This window comes from Mobula hypostoma, chromosome 17 (assembly GCF_963921235.1).
Source record: "Mobula hypostoma chromosome 17, sMobHyp1.1, whole genome shotgun sequence".
Lineage (NCBI taxonomy): Eukaryota > Metazoa > Chordata > Chondrichthyes > Myliobatiformes > Myliobatidae > Mobula > Mobula hypostoma.
The window spans coordinates 32,898,530-32,924,250 of record NC_086113.1 but is presented as its reverse complement, the minus strand read 5'-3'; the positions used below and the strand labels follow the sequence as shown (position 1 = coordinate 32,924,250).

General features: G+C 42.7%; 1 protein-coding gene across 2 annotated transcripts in view; it reads left to right on the top strand.

Annotated features, from left to right (window-relative positions):
- Positions 1 to 25,721, top strand: part of LOC134357919 (leukocyte elastase inhibitor-like) — an 80,185-nt gene that overhangs the window by 36,586 nt on the left and 17,878 nt on the right. Inside the window, exons 1-3 of one of the 2 annotated variants that reach the window (XM_063069693.1) lie at positions 6,270 to 6,530; positions 7,536 to 7,611; positions 21,328 to 21,512. In XM_063069693.1, coding sequence (XP_062925763.1) covers positions 7,554 to 7,611; positions 21,328 to 21,512 — 243 coding nt within the window. In that variant the 5' untranslated portion in view covers positions 6,270 to 6,530; positions 7,536 to 7,553. Of the gene's footprint in view, positions 1 to 6,269; positions 6,531 to 7,535; positions 7,612 to 21,327; positions 21,513 to 25,721 lie in introns of those variants that run through there. The other variant, XM_063069692.1, reaches the window with a different exon arrangement.

Genomic DNA, 25,721 nt, shown 5'->3' with positions numbered 1-25,721 from the left:
CAGACTTCAGTGCTAGGGTTTTTGGTTTGTGAGAGGATGCTTTGCCTTCCAATGAACTGAGAAGATTTTGTGATGTTAGTTTCCTTGAGGTCTTGCTTTCAGTAGGGCAGTTCTCAGGGATATAGGGACTATGGCTGCCCGTGTATTTTCCATCAATTTGTAGGGTCTCAATTTCAAATCCCCTTTCCCTTAGAAGATGATAGTTAATTTAATCATCATCATCTACCTTCACTGAGAGGTGGTTCCAGAGAAATGGGAAGTGGTACATGTTGTCCTGTGCTCATACAGAAAATGACTGAGGGCAGTGTGGTGTAGCAAGGGTAGGTTGCTGGAGAACTTACACCCTGTGAATGTTGAGTGTAAGGACCTCTCAATTTTTTTTTAAAGAATACGTCAAATCTATTTAGGTGCTTGACCTCCAAGCATGTGCAATTGAAAATATTGACTGCAGACTGCAACAGAACTATTGGGAGTTGGTGATTTTGCTTCTGGGGTGGGGTTTTATGAGCTGAACAGCTTCCCAGTTGTCCTGATGATTAAGTTCAGAGCAATGAGAGGCTTATCGAAGATGAGATCTCCATGAGGTGAAAAAGATTGAGAAATGCTTTGGGCAATGTTTGACACTGGTCTCCGTTGAGAATATTCCTGTGCTGGAATTCTATGGTTTCTCTCCTCAACTGCTGCTTGATGCGCTTGAAGCTGCTCTCCCTACACCAGACAGTTCTTTCTAGCTACAGAGACTGCAGAATCCCGTCAGTCTGTCATCACTTGGAACAAGTGCTTCCTGTTCTGAGCAATGGACTTCACTCACTCGGATATATCCTTGAATGTCTGGTCACAGCAAACAGTGGTCCAATACTCAACCTTCAGCCTGAAAGGGAACTTACCACAGAGAGAGTGGTACATTTTTGGAAATAGCTCCATAAGGTCTATAGTTGAGGCAGGTAATGATGACTATTCAAAAGACATTTAGGTAAGAATTTGGATAGGAAAAGTTTAGAGAGAAATAGACCAAACAAAGGCAAATGGGACTAGCTAAGTTGGGCACTGTGCCCGAGCGCCCACACCTGATGTTTTAGGAATATCTTTTTCTCTTCCACTATAAAATTTCTGAATGATCCATGAAAACACCCTCATTAGTCATCTTTTGCACTATTTATCTATTTAAAGTAACTTTTAGATTTCACACTTTACTGTTCCTCAAAACAACAATCTTCACAAAATATATTAGTAATAATAAACCTGATTCTGATTCCATGTGTTGCACCCAGCTTGACACATGCTGTCACGGCAATCTCTGCACATTGAACCATGACTAATCTATGCTGTGGGAAGGAAAGGATTCATATCAAGTTCCCAGCACCTACTTTCTTTGTGCAACACTCTTTGCCAACAGTAAGGGCAAGAAATTGAGCCAGTTCCTAGCACTACAACAGGAAGTGTAATGGTTTGAGCCAAGTACCCAGTACAACAGGATGAGGGTGTTGCAGTGGGGCATTTGGGAGCGGCTGGAGCAGACCCAAGTGCAGGACACAGGCATGGAAACTTGATACGGAGATGGACTTGGACATAAATTGGACTCGGAGACAGACTTGGACATGACTGAAACACAGAGCCTGGACTTGGACATGACTGGAACACAGAGCCTGGACTTGGACATGACTGAAACACAGAGCCTGGACTTGGACTTGACTGGAACACAGAGCGACAAAACCAAACAACGACAGACAATTCATATCGCAGCTTGGAGCAGTGACAAATGGCCTGCAATACTCAGCCGGACACGAGAACGACAGAATTCCCAAAGCAGCCACAGGCACCGAAGCAACTTAGAGTTCACGATTCTCGGCGGCTTCAGGACGAGCATAGCCTCACTGGCTACGGTGATGAACCAGCAGCGAGGAGTTGTAAGCCGGAGTTTTTATGCTGCCGGTTCGAATGAGGATTAGGTGCCCTAATCAAGGAGCCCAGTGGAACACGGGGAAAAGGAAATTAACTGAAATGAGGAGTCAATGGACCGGACCATGACAGAAGGGGGCAGCCAGAATCATAGAACAACAGTCCATCAATGGCACAACTCCCTGCATATAATTTGATAATAATCCAATTCGCCACTGATTCCATTAGTATTCTCATTCCAGGGGACATGCTAATCCTGAAGACCATGTGATACAGCAGTGTACACTTCAATTACTGCACTAATTTGTAAAGACCCTTAATTAATGTATTTGAATTAGGATAACTGATTACTTCTAATATGCTTAGAAATCTTAAAATCTTATTAATGAAACAACTTCTGGGTTTACATTAAGTGGATATGAGCCAGCTACTTGATTCAGAATATCCTGTTTGAGCATGTATATCTGAAGGCTATCAAGCATATGCTGCCGATCTGCATATTTTTATCTGGTCCCTGTTACTTTTCTGTCATTCCCACTAAGCTTTGAATCTGGAAAAGCCTACTCAGATCATGTCTCACAGATAAAATCTGGTGCATATTCATTGCACAGGATCTTAGTAATTGTTGGTTGAGTTCCAGTGGCATGGAGCCAAAATCAGTGGGTCTATTTCCCCTTTACAGTTACTCTGTGTGTGCAGCCCTCAGTTTTCCATAGTTTTCTCTGCCATTAAGAACATTTTGGATCATTCTTGGAGTACAATGTTTCCTTTGACTTTACTGCCACTGACTTAAGAGACAATCTTGAATTTTGGCTGCTTTAGGATTAAAACAAAACAATCTTCAAAGGCATCCATCATCTTTAATTTGCAGACGAAAGTTTGGTGATGTCAGCCTTCTGCACAGGATGACTTGAGTCTCTTATCTCCTTAATACAGCAATCCGCAACCACCGGGCCGCGGACAGGTACTAGGCTGTAAAGCATGTGCTACCAGGCCGTGAGGAAACGATATGCTTTGGCGATATGAGTCAGCTGCACCTTTCCTCATTCCCTGTCACGCACTGTTGAGCTTGAACACAGGCGAGGACATTATCTGCGCGTCATCCATGTCAGCGCGGGAAGGAGATCAACTCCTCGAGCTTGCAAGTGACGACGGGCTGAAAAGTATGTTTGACATAACATCTGTGCCAGTATTCCAGATCAAAGTCAAGGCTAAATATCCTGAGATAGCCACGAAAGCACTGAAAACGTTGCTTCTATTTCCAACATTTTTCTGCAAAGCAGAGTTTTCTGCAATGAATGCAACGAAAACTCAATTGCTGAATAGACTGGACATAAGGAACCCCCTTCGAGTATCGCTGTCTCCCATCACCCTTGATGGGACCGTCTTGTTGCAGAAAAAAACAAGCCCAGGGCTCCCACTGATTCAGCGATATTGGTGTGTTACAATGATTTTATATGTTCATACGGGGAAAATATGTGCTGTGTGTTTAATAGCCAAACGTTACTTAAAATGTTATGATGCTATTGACTTATATAACCATACAACAATTACAGCACGGAAACAGGCCATCTCTGCCCTTCTAGGCCGTGCTGAACGCTACTCTCACCTAGTCCCACCGACCTGCACTCTGCCCATAACCCTCCATTCCTTTCCTGTCCATATACCTATCCAATTTTTCTTTAAATGATAATATCGAACCTGCCTCTACCACTTCTACTGGAAGTTCATTCAACACTTACTTCAAGCTCCCCTGATAATTGACTTATCACTATATTCATGCGAGGAAAATATGCGCAGTGTGTTTAATATTAAACTCATTAGATAAACCCTTTTAGAAATGAAATTGAGTGTATTAGCCACTTATCACCTACATTCCAGTGGTGATTAACACCCCACCCTCAACAGAATCGCCAACGACGATTTGTAGAAAAAAATCGGCAGGTACACGCATGCCCACACAGGTGCCCACGCAAGGCTTCATGGTCATGATAGTCTTTCTCAAGGTAAACACAACGTATTTGACTGCTACTCTTGTCCATTGGCAACCCCCCACCCCCCCGGGATCGGCCAGTCCATAAGAATATTGTCAATAATAAACCGGTCCACAGTGCAAAAAACGTTGTGGACCCTTGCCTTAATATTTCGCATAAGAGCCTTGGCCTGTCCCTGAACATTGTCAGCACAAAGGTTCTCAACCAACTTTCCTCTGTTCTATCCATGTGGTTTGTGGTATGAGGAACACTTAGACAGTGCCCCGTCTAACGAGCCTACCATTGATGGGGAAATCCAGCACTCAGCTGTACCACTGCTGCTTGCTTTGAATTATGACAATGGATCTTTTAAAACAGAAGTCTTTTGAAGTTGACTGTTGTTCTAGATTAAAGGGCTGCTGTACTATTCACTCTCCAAAACCAGGACTGTCCACCAATGCTACATTCGATCTTTGAGAGGTTCCACTGGTGATATTTGTGCCAGATGCTGTGAGCCAAATGGAAGGACTGCCAGAACAATATGAATGCTTTCCAGAATACAAGCCTTCATCTTGAGCAATAATCTTCAATGGGTAGGCCAGTGCATCTGGATGCCCAAGTATTGTCTCCCTCATCAGGATCTCTCTTCTGCACACCGGGAGTATCGAATACACATGTGAAGTGATGCCTGTTTGGGGCCCTGAATGGTGTTGAGGGAGGAGCGTAGGGTCTTGCTTTCCTTTCTTTCACTGGTCACAGAGATGGAGTAAGGGGTAGAAGTAAACCAAAGATCTAGTGACCCAGACAGAGAACTAATGATACCTTCCCCTCTCACCAGGCTTCACTTTCTAGCTTGTATTCCATTCCATCTCTCCACCTTCTTATTCTGGCTTCTTCCCCTTCCTTCCCAGTCCTGATGAAGGGTCTTGGCCCAAAATGTCTGCTCTTTATTCCTCTCCATAAATGCTGCCTGACCTCCTCTGTTCCTCCAGCATTTTGTGTGTATGCTCTGGATTTACAGCATCTTCCGAGTCTCTTAGGTTAATTATGTTATGTTGATTTTCTTCTCTTTGTCAGCTTGCATTAGCTCTACACTTGATTCTGCTCTTTCCTGCCCAGCATCTTTTTATGGCCTTTTCTAGATCATATCTGATATACCAAGCACGGAGCCCAGTTCTAGGCAATGCTACCCCAACAGCAAGCTTAGGTGCATCAACAAATTTTTTTTTTAAATCACAGTCCGGTCCCCATTTTGGTGTATTATTTTCTTAGAGTAAAAAAGAAATCACAAAGTTTACTTCTTTACCATGTGAAATATCTGATATGTAATGTGAACTTCTTCGTCAAATAATTGAACAAAACTATCTGAACAAGGATTTTGTTGGACATTGTACAACTGTGCTTTACACCCTGGTTCAAAGAATCTTCTCATTTATATATATATATATATATATATATATATATACGTTATATACATGTATATAGTTATATGACAATAAACTTGACTTGATTTGCAGTGTTCAGTCTAGAATGGGGTAATTAGTGAAGCAGGATTCTATAATACAGTTGTGATTCTTCCTTCAACAGCACTTAGACCAAAAGATGAGCAGGAGCCGATTTAGGCCATTTGCCTTCTCTTATTTGCTCCGCCGTTTCATCATGGCTGATCCATTCCCCTCTCAGCAGCAATCTCTTGCCTTCTCCTCGTAACCCTTCTCACCCTGACTAATCAAAAACCTATCATCCTCTGCCTTAAACATGCCCAACGACTTGGCCCCCAAAGCCACCTGTGACAATGAATTCTACAGATTCACTGCGCTCCAGCTAAGGAAATTCCTCCTCACCTCCATTCTAAATGGACGTCCCTTTATTCTGAAGCTGTGCCCTCTGGTCCTAGAGGTGACTCGGCTACTTGGACCCAGGGAAACTGGCTTTAACTGAGTGTGCCTTGTTGAGAAACATTTAACATTATTTTTTCCAAATGAAGTTTTCACTAATTACAGTTCACTATCAAAAAAATGATAGGATGCTTTGGAATGACTCTGGAGCCCAGCTGACGTATTGTAAGAAGTGGCAAAGCAAATTAATCTATTTTCTTATCTCATAGTTCAGATGAAGGGTCTCGACCTGAAATGGCAATTTATCTCCACAGATGCTGCTCAACCCACTCAGTCCTTCCAGCAGGTTGTTTATTGTGCAGTATTCCAGTATCTGCAGTCTCTTTTGACTCCATTATCTATTTACTTGGATTTATCCAGAACTACACGCCCACAATCTATTTTAAACCGAAGTGCAGATTTCACAATTTTGATTCCATCTAACACACCCTGAGAAAAAGGAAGTATTCTTCATATTAACAGCACATGCCCATGAGACATTATCATGACTAAAAGTTGTCAGATGACTTTTCTGTCATAAAGAGGGTACATTGCTGCAAGCTGTCAGTAGTGCTCTAAACCGTTTGACTGCGAAGGTCCTTCCAGTGCTTAAGACATCAAGGTTATCTTTGCCTCTTTAATTTGTACAAGTATAGCATCATATCTTGAGCACAGAGTGAATCCAGACCTTCTGGATGTGGCCATGACATATTAGCAGCAGCATTTCATACTTCGGCAGAGGGGTGGATTTTTTCCACTGAGTCCTTGATTTCAGCTTTGTGTAAGTCTGTTCAGTTTCCAGTCTGCTTGAGTCAGGTTTCATTAATGTCTAAAGTTTTCATATGTCATCTTGACCTGGAGTCCCTGCAACAGATTATTTGTTGCTGCAGGTATCCGGCAAGTGCACTCTCCGGTTGACAGATCCCTGTGGTGCAGCTCACTGTGTATCTTTCTCGATTACTGAGTTATAGATTCTCTTTTTGGAGCCACAGGTGGAGACACATAAGCTTGTATTTGATTATAATATTTAAGGACTGATGTAATAGTGAGAAACTTTGGTGGATGTACACTCTTTTTGGAAGGAACATAGAGCTTCTGTCTTGTGTCTGAAAGAAACAATTCTCCCATGGCAGTGGATGAAAGATTAAAACAAAGCTATTTATTATTTCCAATATCATCTTTATCATTTGCTCAATTTTATAAAAATTAGATTAACTGGGCGTTATTTCATTGTTATTTCTGGAAGATTGCTGGATTTAAACTTCCTATACAACAGCAGTTGCTGTGGATAAGAAGAAATTGTACCTGAAATCCAAGAGATTTGCTGTTGCAAAATTTACAGTGTGAGAGCTTCCATAGTCAACATTCAGGGTGTTGTCATTGTTGAGTATATTCCACATTAATGTGGGACTGTGACGTTCTTGATTTGATTTGCTAACTTGTTCTTATGAAAGGTCATCGGACCTGAAGTATTAAAAGTTTCCCACTCCACAAATGCTAAATCGCCTGCTGATAATTTCCAGAATTTCATGTTTTTGCTTTGAAATTCTAGCATCTGCAAATTCTTGCTTTTGTGCTGCTTGCTGACACCAACGCTTCCTGTGGTTTCTTTTTTGGCAGCAAGAGAGTCCTGCATGACAACTTGAGCACAACAGCTCAGTTCAGAAAAAAATCAATACTGTACCATGTTTGGTCATGAGGTTTTGCATTTCTCCTTTGCAGCATACACTTGCAAAACTTTTATGATGCAGATCCTATACTTACAAGTTTGTTGTCCTTTCTCTAGGGTGAGCAACTTTCCATAATGGAGGCTCAAATGTTAACTCAGAGAGAATTATTTGTAGTAGAACCTTTGGAGCTCGGTAAGTTTCAGCAGTGACCTTACAAACTTATTTTGATAAGTTTATTTCCTTAAACCATCTATTGCGAATGCTAGAGCAGACACATTTATTGGAGAATATCCATCGGCCTGATGCTGGTAAGAATCAGGGAGAATGTTTCTACTCCCATTGGTTATACAGTGCCACTTCAGCGCCCAACCAAGGCAGACAAGACACTCGCTCAAGGTACATGAGCCAAATTGGGGCGAACCTTTAGGATTTTGTTTTTGCTTCTGCAGTCCCAGCTGTATGTCTCATGAAGTAGCGAGACCGAGATCTGTACGAGAGCAGGAACTAATGAAAAAAACAAGACCCTTTATGCATGCAACACACACAAAAGCTGGTGAACGCAGCAGGCCAGGCAGCATCTATAGGAAGAGATACAGTCGATGTTTTGGGCCGAGACCCTTCGTCAGGACTAACTGAAAGAAGAGATAGTAAGAGATTTGAGGGGGGGGGGAGATCCAAAATGATAGGAGAAGGCAGGAGGGGGAGGGATGGCGCTAAGAGCTGGAAAGTTGATTGACAAAAGGGATACGAGGCTGGAGAAGGGAGAGGATCATGGGACGGGAGGCCTAGGGAGAAAGAAAGGGGGAGGGGAGGCCAGAGGATGGATAAGGAGTTATAGTGAGAGGGACAGAGGGAGAAAAAAGAGAGAGAGAAAATTAATTAATTAATTAATTAATTAATTAAGGGATGGGGTACGAAGGGGAGGTGGGGCATTAACGAAAGTTAGAGAAGTCAATGTTCATGCCATCAGGTTGGAGTCTACCCAGACGGAATATAAGGTGTTGTTCCTCCAACCTGAGTGTGGCTTCATCTTTACAGCAGAGGAAGTTGTGGATAGACATATCAGAATGGGAATGGGATGTGGAATTAAAATGTGTGACCACTGGGAAATTCTGCTTTCTCTGGCGGTCAGAGCGTAGATGTTCAGCGAAACAATCTCCCAGCCTGCGTCGGGTCTCACCAATATATAGAAGGCCACATCGAGAGCACCGGACACAGTATATCACCCCAGCCGACTCACAGGTGAAATGTCGCCTCACCTGGAAGGACTGTCTGGGGCCCTGAATGGTGGTGAGGGAGGAAGTGTAAGGGCATGTGTAGCACTTGTTCCACTTACAAGGATAAGTGCCAGTAGGGAGATCGGTGGGAAGGGTTCGGGGGGACGAATGGACAAGGGAGTCGTGTAGGGAGTGATACCCTTTATGTGTGAGTTTTACTTGTCCCAATAAAAGGAAATGAGGTTAAGTAAAGCAGCCATTATCGGAGATGCTTTTGTGTGGGGAACTGAGGCATCATCGAGAAGAGGTGGTGGCCAAGGTCCTGGAAGTCATTTAGGATCCGCTATTATGTGAGTGGGCTGGTGTAGGTGTCTAGGTTTTAAGGCTTTGTCTGAAGAGGTTTTGGCAAGGAGGAACGGATGAGTTCTAGCTAAGAACAGGTAAGTTTTTTTTACACGATTGTTACGTAAAAGGATACAAAAGTAAACTAATTAAATAAATAAGGGAAGCAGGATCAGGTGACGTGTTGTAGTTGCATGTTGTGGTTCCCGGTGGCCACATCTGCAGCAAGTGTTGTTTACTTAAAGAAGTCAGGCTCAAATGTGGTGGCCTGGAGTTTGAGCTTCAAACACCATGATGCATCAGGGAGGAGCCTCCTGACATTGTGTTTCGGGAGGCATTCACGCCCACTAGATTAACTATTTCGAATTTGGGCTGCGGCTAAGAGCAAGAGGGTGTGACTGTGCATGAGGTATGTAGGGAGCTCCGGGAAGTAGTGCTGGAGGAGCCTCAGCCCTTAAAGCTTACCTAATAGGTCTGAACTTTTGAGGAGGGGGCGTAGGGGTTTAAGAAGAACGAGCAGACAAACTGTTGCACTGTGGTTCAGGCAGCCATTCAGGGTGTGATCTGAAGAGAAATGTAGCTGTAACTGGAGATAGTATAGTCAGGAGAATAGAAATAGACAATAGACAATAGGTGCAGGAGTAAGCCATTCAACCCTTTGAGCCAGCACCGCCATTCACTGTGATCATGGCTGATCATGCACAATCAGTATCCAGTTCCTGCCTTATCCCCATAACCTTTGATTCCGCTATCTTTAAGAGCTCTATCCATCTCTTTCTTGAAAGCATCCAGAGACTTGGCCTCCACAGCCTTCTGGGGCAGAGAATTCCATATATCCACCACTCTCTGGGTGAAAAAGATTTTCCTCAACTCCGTTCTAAATGGCCTACCCCTTATTCTTAAACTGTGACCTCTGGTTCTGGACTCACCCATCAACGGGAACATGCTTCCTGCCTCCAGCGTGTCCAATCCCTTAATAATCTTATATGTTTCAATAAGATCCCCTCTCAGCCTTCTGAATTCCAGAGTATACAAGCCCAGTCGCTCCAATTTTTCGACATATGACAGTCCCACCATCCCGGGAATTAACCTTGTGAACCTACACTGCACTCCCTCAATAGCAAGAATGTCCTTCCTCAAATTTGGAGACCAAAACTGCACACAGTACTCCAGGTGTGGTCTCACCAGGGCCCTGTACAGCTGCAGAAGGACCTCTTTGCTCTTATACTCAATTCCCTTTGTTATGAAGGCCAGCATGCCATTAGCTTTCTTCACTGCCTGCTGTACTTGCATGCTTGCTTTCAGTGACTGATGTACAAGAACACCTAGATCTCGTTGTGCTTCCCCTTTTCCTAACTTGTCCAAGTCACCCTGCATTCTCATAACATCCTCCTCACATTTCGCACTGCCACCCAGCTTTGTGTCATCGGCAAATTTGCTAATGTTACTTTCAATTCCCTCATCTAAATCATTACTATATATTGTAAATAGCTGCGGTTCCAGCACTGAACCCTGCGGTACCCCACTGGTCACCGCCTGCCATTCCGAAAGGGACCCGTTAATCGCTACTCTTTGTTTTCTGTCAACCAGCTAATTTTCAATCCATGTCAGTACTCTGCCCCCAGTTCCATGTGCCCTAATTTTGCCCACTAATCTCCTATGTGAGACTTTATCAAAGGCTTTCTGAAAGTCCAGGTACACTACATACACTGGCTCTCCCTTGTCCATTTTCATAGTTACGTCCTCAAAAAATTCCAGAAGGTTAGTCAAGCACGATTTCCCCTTCGTAAATCCATGCTGACTCGGACCAATCCTGTTACTGCTATCCAGATGTGTCGTAATTTCATCTTTTATAATTGACTCCAGCATCTTTCCCACCACCGACGTCAGGCTAACCGGTCTATATTTCCCTGTTTTCTCTCTTCCTCCCTTCTTGAAGAGAGGGACAACATTAGCCACCCTCCAATCCACAGGAACTGATCCTGAATCTATAGAACATTGGAAAATGATTACCAATGCATCCACGATTTCTAAAGCCACCTCTTTAAGTACCCTGGGATGCAGACCATCAGGTCCCAGGGACTTATCAGCCTTCAGACCCAACAGCCTATCCAACACTATTTCCTGCCTAATATAAATTTCCTTCAATTCATCCATTACCCTAGGTCCTTTGGCCACTATTACATCTGGGAGATTTTTTGTGTCTTCCCTAGTGAAGACAGATCCAAAGTACCTGTTCAACTCGTCTGCCATTTCCTTGTTCCCCATAATAAATTTACCCACTTCTGTCTTCAAGGGCCCAGTTTTGGTCTTACTATTTTTTTCCTTTTCACATACCTAAAGAAGCTTTTACTATCCTCCTTTATATTCTTGGCTAGTTTACCTTCGTACCTCATTTTTTCTCCAACGTATTGCCTTTTTAGTTACCTTCTGTTGCTCTTCCCCAATCCTCCAGCTTCCCACTCGTCTTTGCTATGTTATACTTCTTCTCTTTTATTTTTATAATAATTCTCTGTCACAAAGATCAAAAACCCTGAAGGGAAAGATCTAGTATTCACGATCCATATGGGTGCTAATAACATAGGAAAACAAGGAAGATTGTCTTGCTGAGGGAATTTGTGTGGCCGGAGACTCAATTAAAACACAGAATCAAAAAGGTACTAATAATTGTTACATGAGTCACATGCAAATTGGCACAGGATTAATAAGATCAGAGAAGCTAAATAAATAGCTCATAGATTAGTGTGGAAGAAGTGGGTATGAATTCAATGCTTCAGTCGTTCCACCTTAATATCAGAGAATGTATACAGTGTACAACCTGAAATTCTTACTTTCCGCAGACATCTGCAAAGCAGAAGAAAAGCCCCAAAGAATGAATGACAGGAAAGCATTACAATCCCTAAGCACCCCCCCTTTTCCTCCCACACACAAGCAGCAGCAAAAGCATTAACCTCCTCCCTCCCCCCGCACCTGCCTCAGCAAAATGCATTAACATCCTCAGCACCTAACATGCAAGCAATAGCAAAGCCCCCAAAGAGACCAAAATCTAAAGCGCATCAAAAACCATTTTTACCCCAACAGTTTGACATGCCACACTCTCTCTCTCTCACTAACTAGGGAGAGAGTGGTATCACTCCTGCCCCAATGAAAGGGAGACAAACAGCTCATTGTTTCAATGTTACAGTCTGTAGTATCATTTATTTCGGCAGTAGTGTACACTGCTGTCTCAATGTTTTGATCTCCCGCGATGCTACAGTCGGCAACGTGGGCGTGGTATCGATTTGCCTGCAGGGCCGCACCCCAAAGCCACCTGTCTTCCAGTTCACTCCTGGAGATTTTGAGATGTTAGGCCGCTCGGCAAGCGTCAAGAGCGGGAACCACTGCCATGGAGAACTGTAGTTTGAGTGCAATTGTAGATCACAGACCCTGACAGGACCCCAGCAACCTTGAAAAGGAAAGAGAAGAAGACATTAGAAGAATTTTAAACTGTTTCATAGATGGACTGAGAGAAGTCACCCTCTGGCACCATCTTTAACTTTGTGGAACATTGGCACCAGTATTTGGGAAGGATGGAGCTGTTCTAATGGAAAAGGCTCCATCTGAACCATAACGGGACCAGGGTCCTAGCGAATCATATAACGAGGGTTGTGAATATGGTTTAAAATTAAATAGGAAGGGGGTGGATTCAATAGCATGAGAAATACATATAAGTAAAAGGGAAAGAGAGTGCAGAGAGGTTACTGAAGTCTCCAGAATAACACAGTTGGTGGTTGTCCATCACGTCAATGAAGACAAGAAACCTGTGAGGGAGAGGTTTTAAAGTGGAGAAGCCATCGCACTGGGGCAGCTCCACACTCTCGACCTCGAAAGTCCAGGTCCAGTGGTACAAACAGACATCACAAACTGGGGTTTTCTTTGGTTACAGTGGATGACCATGATGTCTTCGCTGCCTTGTCATGCCCTTCGCTCTCCACGGAGCTTTGCAGTACTGCCTTTCTGGCTGTTGGATCTCACTGTAGAATAAGACAAGAAGCTCAGAAAGGGATAAGAATTTAAGTTCATGCAACATGGAGACAAAATTGAAAAGGAGGATGGGAAATACAGGACTGCGGGAGGTGTTATATTTCAGCGCATGCAGTGTACAAAATAACATTGATGAGTTGTAGCATTGTTAGAAATTGGCAGGTATGATGGATATCACTGAGGCATGGTTGATAGAAAATCACAACTGCGGGTTGGCTGGTGGCGCAATGACATCAGCGTTGGACCCCAGATCAGAGGTTCCCAGGTTCGAAACCAGCCGGGGCCGCTCCCGAGTACGCTTTCAATCCATACCGGGTTGAGTGCCAAGATCGCAACTCAACCTCATAAAATAAAGGGGAAAATACTGCGAAAATGTTTGTGTGAGGAGTGGCGTGCCTCACAGTCTCTCTCTCGCTCCGTGTCTTGTAAAGGCATGAAAAGGACATCATCGCGCACACGCACAGATACACACACCCGCATACGCAGCCGCACAGATACAGATGCAGATGCACGCGCACACCAAAAAAAAAAGAAAGAAAATCACAACTGGAAGCTTAATAAGTAAGGATACATTTCAAACCAAAAGTGCGGGCAGGTGGGCAGAAGGAATTGTGTAGCTGTTAGTAAAAAAATGAAAACAAATGCTTAGGAGGAAGTGACATAGGATCAGAAGATGTAGGCTCCTTGTGGATAGAGATAAAGAAAGTGCAAGGGTAAAAAGATGGTGATGGGAGATATATACAGGCATCTGAACAAACCAGGGGAGGCCTGTAAAAAAGGGCAGTGCTACAGTGGTCATGGGACATTTTAATATGCAAGTAGATTGGGTAAATCAGGCTGTTGCTAGTTCTCAAGAGAAGGAAGTTGTATAATGACTACAAAGTGGCTTTTTAGGACACCTTGTGGTCAAGTCCACCAGGTAAAAGGCATACCTGGTTTGGGTGTTACGTAATGAAGCAGATTTGATTAGCGAGTTTAAGGTAAAGGAACCCTTTGGAGGCTGTGATCATAATAAGATAGAATTTACCCTGCAGTTTGAGAGGGAAAAGCTAAAATTGGATGTATCAATATTACAGTTAAGTAAAGATAACTAGAGAAGAATTGTCCAAAGTTAATTAGAAAGAGAGACTCAGGAGGGATAATGGTAAAGCAGCAATAGTTGGAGTGTCTGGGAGTAATTTTGAAGATATGGATCAGATCATCCCAAAGACACCGCTTTCTAAAGGGAGGATGACAAAAGAGATCATAGGCAGCATAAAAGCAAAGAGAAGGCATACTATATAGCAAAAAAAGTTAGAGGATCAAGAACCTTTAAAAACCAACAGAAGGAACTAAAAAAGAAATAAAAAGCAACTAAAAAATGAAATATGAAGGTGGGCTAGCCAATAATGTAAAAGAGGATAATGATTTTTTTCAGATATATGAAGAGAAAAAGAGAGGTGAGTGGATTTTCAACCCCCGAAAAATTATGCTGGTGAGGTATTAATATGGAACAAAAAAATGATGGATGAACTGATTAAATACTTTGTATCATTTTTCACTCTGAAGAAACCAGCAGTATGCCAGAAATGCAAGTGTGTCAGGGACAGAAGAGACTGTAGTCATTATTGTTAAGGATAAGGTGCTTAGGAAGTTGAAAGATCTGACAGTAGATAAGATATGTGGACAAGATGGACTACACCCCAGGGTTCTGAAGAAGATAGCAGAGGAGATTGTGGAGGCATTACCAGTGGTCTTTCAAGAATCACTGGATTCTGGAATGGTTCTGGTTGGCAAAATGTTAGAGTCCATTATTAAGGTTTCAGGGCACACGATAAAGTAGGCAGAAGTCAGCATTCTTTCCTTAGGGAGAAATCTCGCCTGAAAAATCTGTTCGATTTCTATGAGGCAGGATTAACAAAGGAGAATCAGTAGATGTTGCTTGCTTAGATATTCAGAAGCCCTTTAACAAGATGCTGCACAGGAAGCTGCTAAACAAGAAAAGAGCCTATGGTATTACAGGGGAAATACTAGTGTGCACAGAAGAGTGGCTGATTGGCAGAAGGCAAAGAATGAGAACAAAGGGGCCTCTTCTCGTTTGTGGTGTTCTGCAGGGCTTGGTATTGGGTCTGCTACTTTGATGCTATATAATAATGATCTAGATGATGGAATTGATGGCTTTGTGCCAGGTTTGCGAGGGACATACATAGGTGGAGGGGCAGGCAGTGTTAATGAAGCGGGGAGTCTGCAGAAGGACTTGGACAGATTAGGAGAATGTGTCTTCAATCTTTCCCATAATTACCGTGCATTCTAACTCTTTCCTAATCACATGTCCAATGAAGTTATGTTGCCTTTTCATGATCTCATATGTTATTTCTCCTTTTGTGCTTGCTCTGTTCATGACATCCTCATTAGATATTCGTTTCGTCCACAACATTCTTTACATCCTCCTCAAAAACCACATCTCTGCTGCTTCAATTTGTTTCCTCATGTTACTAGATATTGTCCAACATTGTGAGCCATATAACATAACTGGATAAACGTAACATTTCAGTGCTCTGAGGCGGGTTGCCATGCCTAGTTTAGTGTTGGTCAGAGTACTCTTCATTCTCGTAAAGGTGTCTTTTGCCATCCCTATTCTTCTTTTGATGTCCATGTTGCACCTACCATCTGATGACACCCAGCTTCCTAAGTAGCAAAAGTTCTGTACTTGTTTTATGTTTTCCCTGTTTATTCTCAGCCTGCAAATAAGATTCTCCTTCTTTTTGGATATCACCATACATTCTGTCTTTTTGCAATTGATAGATAGACCCATTTTTGCACTTTCTTCAACAACTATATCAATTAAGTTTTGTAGTTCTTCCTCCATGCTTGCAATTAACACAGTGTCATCCACATATCTAAAATTATTTATGTTTTCACCGCCAACTTTGATTCCCAAGATGTCTCTTATTTTTTGTAATATTGTTTGACTGTACACATTAAATAAATCAGGGGAGAAAACACACCCTTGTCTAACGCCTCTCTTGATTTTTGTAAACTGACTCACTTCTCCATCTATTCTTACAGCGGTAGTTTGTTCCCAGTACAGATTTCTAATTAGGCGGAGGTCTTTTGAATTTAGATCTAGAGTTTCCTGTAATTGTGCTTCACTTTATCAAATGCTTTTGTGTGGATAAAACACAATGCTTTTGTGTGGTTGATAAAACAAACAAATGTTTTTGCACTTGAATAGCTCGTTCTGATAGTATATTTAACACCAATATCGTGTTTCTTGTACCTTTGTCTTTCACAAAACCACATTGTTCTTTACCTGTTTCAGCTTGTATCTTACTTTTAGCTCTTGTGTTCAAAATTCTTAGAAGTATCTTAGTGATATGACTCATTAAACTTACGGTCCTATGTAAATCACATTCTATTGCACCAGTTTTATTTGAAGGAGTGATAAATACTGATTTTTTTCATCTCTTCTGGTATTATTCCAGTCTCATGAGTGTCATTGATTAAATCAGTATGTTTTTCAATTCCATAATCTTCAAGGGCAATAATTTGTTCTATTACTAATTCATCAGGACCCGCTGCCTTTTCTTTCTTCATCTTATTTATTGCATTACGAACTTCAGATTTTAAAATACTTGGACCTTCAAAGTTCTTAATTTCTACTACTCAGGGTAAAAGAGAGGCAAGACTGCGCAGGCGCGTGATATCAGCCAGTAGAACAGGAAAAGTTTAGAAAGGAGACTGCCACATCCAGCAGGCAGTGGAGTGAGAGGTAGCAGAGTGGTAGGGCTTTGGCTCAACGGGCTTAGGCAGTAACGAGGCGAGGTAGGTTTACCTGTGTTAATTGCGGAAAGGAAGTATGTGTGTGAGGACAGTTTCCTGTGCTCGGTGTCAGATGTGGGAGGTCCTGGAGTCTCCCAGCCTCCTGGACAGCCATATCTGCACCTGGTGTGTTGAACTGCAACTCCTAATTGACTGAGTTAGGGAACTGGAGATGCAGCTCGATGACCTTCATCTGGTCAGGGTGAGCGAGGAGCTGATAGAAAGGAGTTATAGGCAGGTGGTCACACCAGGGCCACGGGAGACAGACAAGTGGGTAACAATCAGGAGAGGGAAGGGGAAGAGTCAGCTACTAGAGGGTACCCCTGTGGCTGTACCCCTTGACAATAAGTACTCGTGTTTGAGTACTGTTGGGGGGGACAGCCTACTTGGGGAAAGCAACAGTGGTCGTACCTCTGGCACAGAGTCTGGCCCTGTGGCTCAGAAGGGTAGGGAAAGGAAGAGGAAGGCAGTAGTGATAAGGGACTCTATAGTTAGGAGGTCAGACAGGCGATTCTGTGGATGCAGGATAGAAACTCAGATGGTAGCTTGCCTCCCAGGTGCCAGGGTCCGGGATGTTTCAGATTGCGTCCAAGATATCTTACAGTGGGAGGGAGAACAGCCAGAGGTCATGGTACATATTGGTACTAATGACATAGGTAGGAAAAGGGAAGAGGTCCTAAAAAAAGACTACAGGATGTTAGGAAGGAAGTTGAGAAGCAGGACCGCAAAGGTAGTAATCTCGGGGTTAATGCCTGTGCCATGCAACAGTGAGTATAGGAATAGAATGAGGTGGAGGATCAATGCGAGGCTGAGGGATTGGAGCAGGGGGCAGGGATTCATATTTCTGGATCTCTGGGACCTCTTTTGGGGCAAGTGTAACCTGTACAAAAAGGACAGGTTTCACTTGTATCCCAGGGGGACCAATATTCTGGCGGGGAGGTTTGCTAAAGCCACCGGGGAGAGTTTAAACTGAAGAGACTGGGGTAGGGGCAGTTGGCTCACAAATAGAGAAAGCTTGGAGACAGTGTGTGAGGGAGGATAGACTTGTGATAGAGAAGGGATGTGCTCAGATGGACGGTTTGAGATGTGTCTATTCTAACGCAAGGAGTATTGTGAACAAAGTGGATTTTAGAGCGTGGATCAGTACTTGGAGCTATGATGTGGTGGCCATTACAGAGACTTGGATGGCTCAGGGACAGGAATGGTTACTTCAAGTGCTGGGTTTTAGATGTTTCAGAAAGGACAGGGAGGGAGGCAAATGAGGTGGGGCACGGCACTGTTGATCAGAGATAATGTCACAGCTGCAGAAAAGGAGGAAGTCATGGAGGGATTGTCTACAGAGTCTCTGTGGGTGGAGGTTAAGAACAGGAAGGGGTCAATAATTTTACTGGGTGTTTTTATAGGCCGCCCAATAGTAACAGGGATATCGAGGAGCAGATAGGGAAACAGATCCTGGAAAGGTGTAATAATAACAGAATTGTCATGATGGGAGATTTCAATTTCCCAAATATCGACTGGCATCTCCCTAGAGCAAAGGGTTTAGATGGGGTAGAGTTTGTTAGGTGTGTTCAGGAAGGTTTCTTGACACAATATGCGAATAAGCCTACAAGAGGAGAGACTGTACTTGATTTGGTATTGGGAAATGAACCTGGTCAAGTGTCAGATCTCACAGTGGGAGAGCATTTTGGAGATAGTGATCATAATTACTATCTCCTTTACAATAGTGTTGGAGGGAGATAGGAACAGACAAGTTAGAAAAACGTTTAATTGGAGTAAGGGGAATTATGAGGCTATCAGGCAGGAAATTGGAAGCTTAAATTTGGAACAGATTTTCTCAGGGAAAGGTAGGGAAGAAATGTGGCAAATGTTCAGGGGATATTTGTGTGAAGTTCTGCATAGGGAAGTTACGGTAGGGTACAGGAACTGTGGTGTACAAAGGCTGTAATAAATCTAGTCAAGATGAAAAGAAAAGCTTACAAAAGGTTCAGAGAGTTAGGTAACTTTAGGGATCTAGAAGATTATAAGGCAAACACGAAGGAGCTTAAAAAGGAAATTAGGAGAGCCAGAACGGGCCATGAGAAGGTCTTGGTGGGCAGGATTAAGGAAAACCCCAAGGCATTCTACAGGTATGTGAAGAGCAAGAGGATAAGATATGAAAGAATAAGACCTATCAAGTGTGACAGTGGGAAAGTGTGTATGGAACCGAAGGAAATAGCCGGGGTACTTAATGAATACTTTACTTCAATATTCACTATGGAAAAGGATCTTTGTGATTGTAGTGCAGACTTGCAGCAGACTGAAAAGCTTGAGCATGTAGATATTAAGAAAGAGGATGTGCTGGAGTTTTTGGAAAGCATCAACTTGGATAAGTCGCTGGGACCGGATGAGATCTACCCCAGGCTACGGTGGGAGGTGAGGGAGGAGATTGCTGAGCCTCTGGCGATGATCTTTGAATTATCAATGGGGACGGGAGAGGTTCCAGAGGATTGGAGGATTGCGGATGTTGTTCCTTTATTCAGGAAAGGGAGTAAAGATAGCCCAGGAAATTACAGACCAGTGAGTCTTATTTCAGTGGTTGGTAAGTTGATGGAGAAGATCCTGAGAGGCAAGATTTATGAACATTTGGAGAGGCATAATATGATTAGGAATAGTCAGCATGGCTTTGTCAAGGCCAGGTTGTGCCTTACGAGCTTGATTGAATTTTTTGAGAATGTGACTAAACACATTGATGAAGGAAGAGCAGTAGTTGTAGTGTACATGGATTTCAGCAAGACATTTGATAAGGTACCCCATTGCAAGGCTTATTGAGAAAGTACAGAGGCATGGGATCCAAGGGGACATTGCTTTGTGGATCCAGAACTGGCTTGCCCACAGAAGGCAAAGAGTGGTTGTAGACGGTTCATATTCTGCATGGAGGTTGGTGACCAGTGGTGTGCCTCAGGAATCTGTTCTGGGACCCTTACTCTTTTTGATTTTTATAAATGACCTGGATGAGGAAGTGGAAGGATGGGTTAGTAAGTTTGCTGATGACACAAAGGTTGGGGGTGTTGTGGATAGTGTGGAGGGCTGTCAAAGGTTACAGTGGGATATTGATAGGATGCAAAACTGGGCTGAGAAGTGGCAGATGGCGTTCAACCAGGATAAGTGTGAAGTGGTTCATTTTGGTAGGTCAAATATGATGGCAGAATATAGTATTAATGGTAAGTCTCATGGAAGTGTGGAGGATCGGAGGGATCTTGGGGTCAATTCTATAGGATGCTCAAAGCAGCTGTGCAGGTTGACACTGTGGTTAAGAAAGCATATGGTGTATTGGCCTTCATCAATCGTGAAATTGAATTTAGGAGCTGAGAGGTAATGTTGCAGCTATATAGGACCCTGGTCAGACCCCACTTGGAGTACTGTGCTCATTTCTGGTTGCCTCACTACAGGAAGGATATGGAAGCCATAGAAAAGGTGCAGAGGAGATTTACAAGGATGTTGCCTGGATTGGGGAGCATGCCGTATGAAAACTGGTTGAGTGGACTCAGCCTTTTCTCCTTGGAGCAACAGAGGATGAGAGGTGACCTGATAGAGGTGTACAAGATGATGAGAGGCATTGATCGTGTGGATAGTCAGAAGCTTTTTCCCAGGGCTGAAATGGTTGCCACAAGAGGACATAGGTTTAAGGTGCTGGGGAGTAGGTACAGAGGTGATGTCAGGGGTAAGTTACTTACTCAGAGAGTGGTGAGTGCATGGAATGGGCTGCCGGCAACGGTGGTGGAAGTGGATACGATAGGGTCTTTTAAGAGACTTTTGGATAGGTACATGGAGCTTAGTAAAATAGAGGGCTACGGGGAAGTCTAGTAATTTCTAAGGTAAGGACATGTTCAGCACAACTTTGTGGGCCGAAGGGCCTGTATTGTGCTGCAGGTTTTCTCTGTTTTCTATGACTGACAAAGTGGTCAGGAGCATGCCTAGAAACTAGTCTTCCTGGACAACGTATGTGGCTAATTGGCTTCATTTTGGCCAGATCTAAGTTAGCTGTGTAGTGGAGCCATCAAGTGCAGTGAAATGCAAGGGTTATTGGGAGTTGGTGTTCAGAGTAGAGCACTAAATGGACTTGCCTGGTAAGCTATTCGGGAGAAATGATTTCTAATCCCTGAGGAATTGCTGCTAATGGTGACTTGGTGGCTTACAGGTTAGTGTAATGCTGTTACAACACCAGCGACCCAGAAGTGTCTATCAGGGACAAACATTGTCCTACAGTTATTCCATTTAGGCCCAGTACTGGATCTTTGTAAGGTGGGTTGCTCTGAATAAATAGGGATAGGGACAGATGATCACCCTCTCTAATTCCATCAATCCTGAAATATAGTCTTTTGCCAAATTGCCTGAAAAATAGTTAGTAACATTTTTTCCCCTTGCCTTCATCAGAAGTCAGCTCCTAATCCATTATATATGAAATATAAAGAAAGTAGCTTCTTGAAAAAGTCTTGGTTGAGGAGACATCAAACAAAGGTCATGCCTAATGAAACTTCTGTTTTAGTTCCAGAACGAATAGAAATGGATCCTCTGGTTTCTGCAAATATCCAGTTTGCACTTGATCTGTTCAAGCAGTTGGATGAAGCTAACAAAGTTGGCAACCTCTTTATGTCTCCATTTAGTATATCATCTGCACTGGCCATGGTGCATCTTGGTGCAAAAGGAAATACAGCAACTCAAATGGCTGAGGTAGGTATAGCCTGACGTTAGCATCAGAAGATACAGCATCCCTTGATTTTGACCAACTGCAGCATGTTGGATTATTTCAGGTAGGGAGAAGCAGTGTGGCTAAATCTCGAAAAAAATATTTTGGTGGACAACTAAAATATTCACTGTTGTAGAGATAAAGGCACTCAGTCCAAAACAAACTTTTTATTTCCCTCTATAAATTCCTGACTTGCTGAATTCTGCCCACAATTGTGTGTTTCTCAAATTTTCCAGCATCTGCAGAACTTCTTGTATTTAATATAAGCAGCATTTGTCTTGATGGCTGCAAATAATATTCCTGTTTACCATGTGTATTCAGTAGGTGGTGGACTTGATATGTAAATTTATAATAAATCCATAAATGGATACTATTTCAGTGAAAGAAGAAAATACAGACAATGCTGGAAACATTCAGTAGGCCAGGCTGCATCAGGCTTTGAAAAGAGTAATCAGTTTAAAATTTCCGGTCAAAAACCCTGTGTCAGAACTTAAAAACAGAGAAAACAAGTTAGTTTTAAGTTGCAGCAATTCTGGAGAAAGAGGTGCAACACAAAGAGAATCTCTTATTTCAGCCCGAAATACTAGCTGTACTTTTTTCCATAGATGCCTCTTGGCCTGCTGAGTTCCTCCAGCATTTTGTGCGTTCCTCTCTGACAGGGTAGGTTATCAATAGGATAAGCTTGTAGATATGTAACTTCATCTCCACCTTATCACCATGGTAATTGTGACATCCCTTAACAGAGGTATACTAACTCTTCATTATCTATGAGGCAAACCAAAAGCATGAGATATAGCAGCACGAGTAGGTCACCAGGCCTCTCAATCCTGCCCTACCTTTCACCATGCTCATAACTATTCTATGCTGACATCAACTCCTTTTTCTGTGCTAGCTCCTCACAACATCAATTAATTCATCTTTAAAATATTTAATCTATTTCCACCTTAACTATTTCTGACAATTTGACCTCCACTGCCCTCTGGGATAGAGAATTTCTAAGGTTTGCTGCCCTCTGTTGGTCTTACTACAGAAAACAAAAATGTTGGACACCATTAAAATCCTCTCCTTTGTACCTAAGATACCTCTGAAATAAACATAAAATTTCCCTATAATGTTCCTAAAACATCAACATAGATAAGGAAACACATTAAAGTGTTTAAATACCTGAAAGTAAATTATATTAGCTAACAGTTTACTTCCATTGAACCTCGTAAGCAACAGCTGGCAGGGAATCAATTGACAGATGTGTCCTGGAAGTTCAACACTTTGCCATATGACTAGAGGATATGACTCTTTTACCAATCAAGAACTCACCAATCTCTGCCTTAACCACACTCTCTTGGCCTCCAAACCCTCTGTGCAATCATTTCCTCTAGCTGAAGAAATTCCTCTTCATCTCAGACTTACAAGGATGTCCCTTTATTCAGTGATTGTGCCATCAGATCCTACTCTCTCTAACTAATGGAAGTATTCCCTCCATGTCGACTGTATCCCAGCCTCTCATCCAGTAAGTTTCAATGAGATCCCACTTCATCCTTAGCCCAGAGCCATCAAGCATTTGTTAAGCCTTAAATTACTGGGATCATTCTTGTGAACCTCCTCTGGACGCTCTCTAGGGCCAGCAAAATCCTGTCTTAGATCCATGACCCAAAATCACTCAGCATATTCCAAATGCAGTCTGACCAGTGCCTGAAAGGGCCTTGGTGATACATCATTTCAGCAAGCTGGAAAGCAAAAAAAAACACTGCCAGAGAGATAAAACTCAGCCTTTGAGGACATAATGGGTGCAGTGGATAGAGGGGAACAGGTGGATGTCATATACTTGGATTTCCAGAAGGTGTTCGATAAGGTGCCGCACAAGAATCTTATAAATAAGATACGGATGCATGGAGTTGGAGGAAGTGTATTGGCATGGATAGTGGATTGGTTAACTAATAGAAGGCAGAGAGTTGGTATAAATGGGTGTTTCTCTGGCTGGCAGTCGGTGGTGAGTGGAGTGCCACAGGGGTCGGTGCTGTGCCCGCAGCTGTTTACCATTTACATTGATGATTTGGAAGAGGGAACTGAGTGTAGCATAGCCAAATTTGCTGATGACACTAAACTGAGTGGAAAAACAAATTGTACAGAGGATGTGGAGAGTCTGCAGAGGGATATAGAAAGGTTAAGTGAGTGGGCCAAGGTCTGGTAGATGGAATACAACGTTGGTAAATGCGAGATCATCCACTTTGGAAGGAATAATAGAAAAGCAGATTATTAATAGAAGAGCAAATGGTGAAAGATTGCAGCATGCTGTTGTGCAGAGGGACTTGGGAGTGCTTGTTCATGAATTGCAAAAAGTTGGCTTATAGGTACAACAGGTTATTAAGAAGGCAAATGGAATGTTGGCCTTTATTGCTAGAGGAATTGAATTCAAGAGTAGGGTGGTCATGCTGCAACTATACAGGGTACTGGTGAGGCCGCACCTGGAGTACTGTGTGGAGTTCTGGTCTCCATACTTGAGGAAGGGTATGTACTGGCTTTGGAGGCAGTGCAGAGGAGGTTCACCAGGTTGATTCCAGGGATGAAGGGGTTAACCTGTGAAGAGAGATGGACTAAATTCTATTATATTTCTTTGATTTACTAAGTAGGAAAATGAATCTCATGGTTGTATATTGTGAAATATATGTACTTTGATAATAAATTTACTTTGAACTTTGAAATTAGAGCAGGCACATCCTGTTTGTAATTAACTCAAAGAGTGATGCCGTTCTATTTCATACATGCGATGATATTATCAATGCCTCCAGAGCAGGTTTCTGACATACCAACCTGAAACTGAAGATTCAGTCACATTTAGAACAGGAAGTATGTGAAGTATGGATTTGGAAATTACGCTTGAATTAAAGTATACCAGTTGGAATCTTGATTTCACTGCCCTGCTTAGATACTGGAATGTTGTCTTTTCATAGATGGATCAGAATATGTGCACTAGATGCTACAATCAATGGCTCCAATTATTGCGGTGGAGCTGTATGAGCACGGTGTGAGTCAGTTTCCTAACATGTAGACCCATCAACCAAACACTGTTGTTCAGCTCTTCCACTGCAATGAAAAGAGCTCTCTTAAAAAAACTACCCAATTTCATCTCACTTTGCAACACCTAGCTCTGCACCATTGTAGTTGACAGTTCTTCAATTACACTAAAATATATTGATGGCTATGTCTCTACCCCATCAGACAAAGAGTTTCAGACCCCACTCACCCTCTGAGAAAAATATATTATTCCTCCTCTCTAACCCTTCTACCAATTTCTTTGTTTCCCTTCTTTTGAGCACCTTGCTAAAAGGAATAAATCGATCCTCTTTACTGTGTCTAGCTTTGATCTTCCTCAGCCTCCACCGTTCCGAAGTAAACAGCCCAGCTCTTCCATTCTTTCTTCACTGCTGCAAGTGTCCCATCATGGTAACATTTCTACAGATCTACTCCACATGCCTGCCAGTGCGATCACTATTTCATTGCAATAGTGCTTCCAAGGCATCGGCAAGTTGACAGTGCCTGGAGGTTTATGGCAGGGAGTTTCTCCCATTTGCTGCTGCTGTCAGTGACTCGGGAGTCGATCGACTCGGGGACCTTTGAGACTTTATTTACCGTGCCCATGGTTTGTTCTTCATCAAATTATGGTATTGCTTTGCACTGCTGTAACTATATGTTATAATTATGTGGTTCTGTCAGTGTTAGTCTTTGGTTTGTCCTGTTTTCTGTGATATCACTCCGGAGAAACATTGTATCATTTCTTAATGGATGTATGCATTTCTAAATGACAATAAAAGAGGATTGAGTGTTCTCATAATCTAATATAGGGAACAGAAATTCACACTGCACCTAATCCGTTCTAACTTTTCTAGCATAACCGTCTTGCCTTTGTAGTCTCTACCTTAGAAAATAAAGTTTGCTTTTTCAGTCATCATACTGATCTGTCTTACTACCTTTATTCAAACATACCTCCACACCAATCAATATTACAGAAATTATTACAGCATGTGTTTATTCATTAATTATGTGCCATGTCATATGACATAGACGATCATGGTTTTTCCATGGCCATGACTGTTCTTAGCAAATTTTTCTGCAGAAGTGGTTTGCCATTGCCGCCTTTTGGGCAGTGCCTTATAAGACGGGTGACCCTAGCCATTATCAGTACTCTTCAGAGGTTG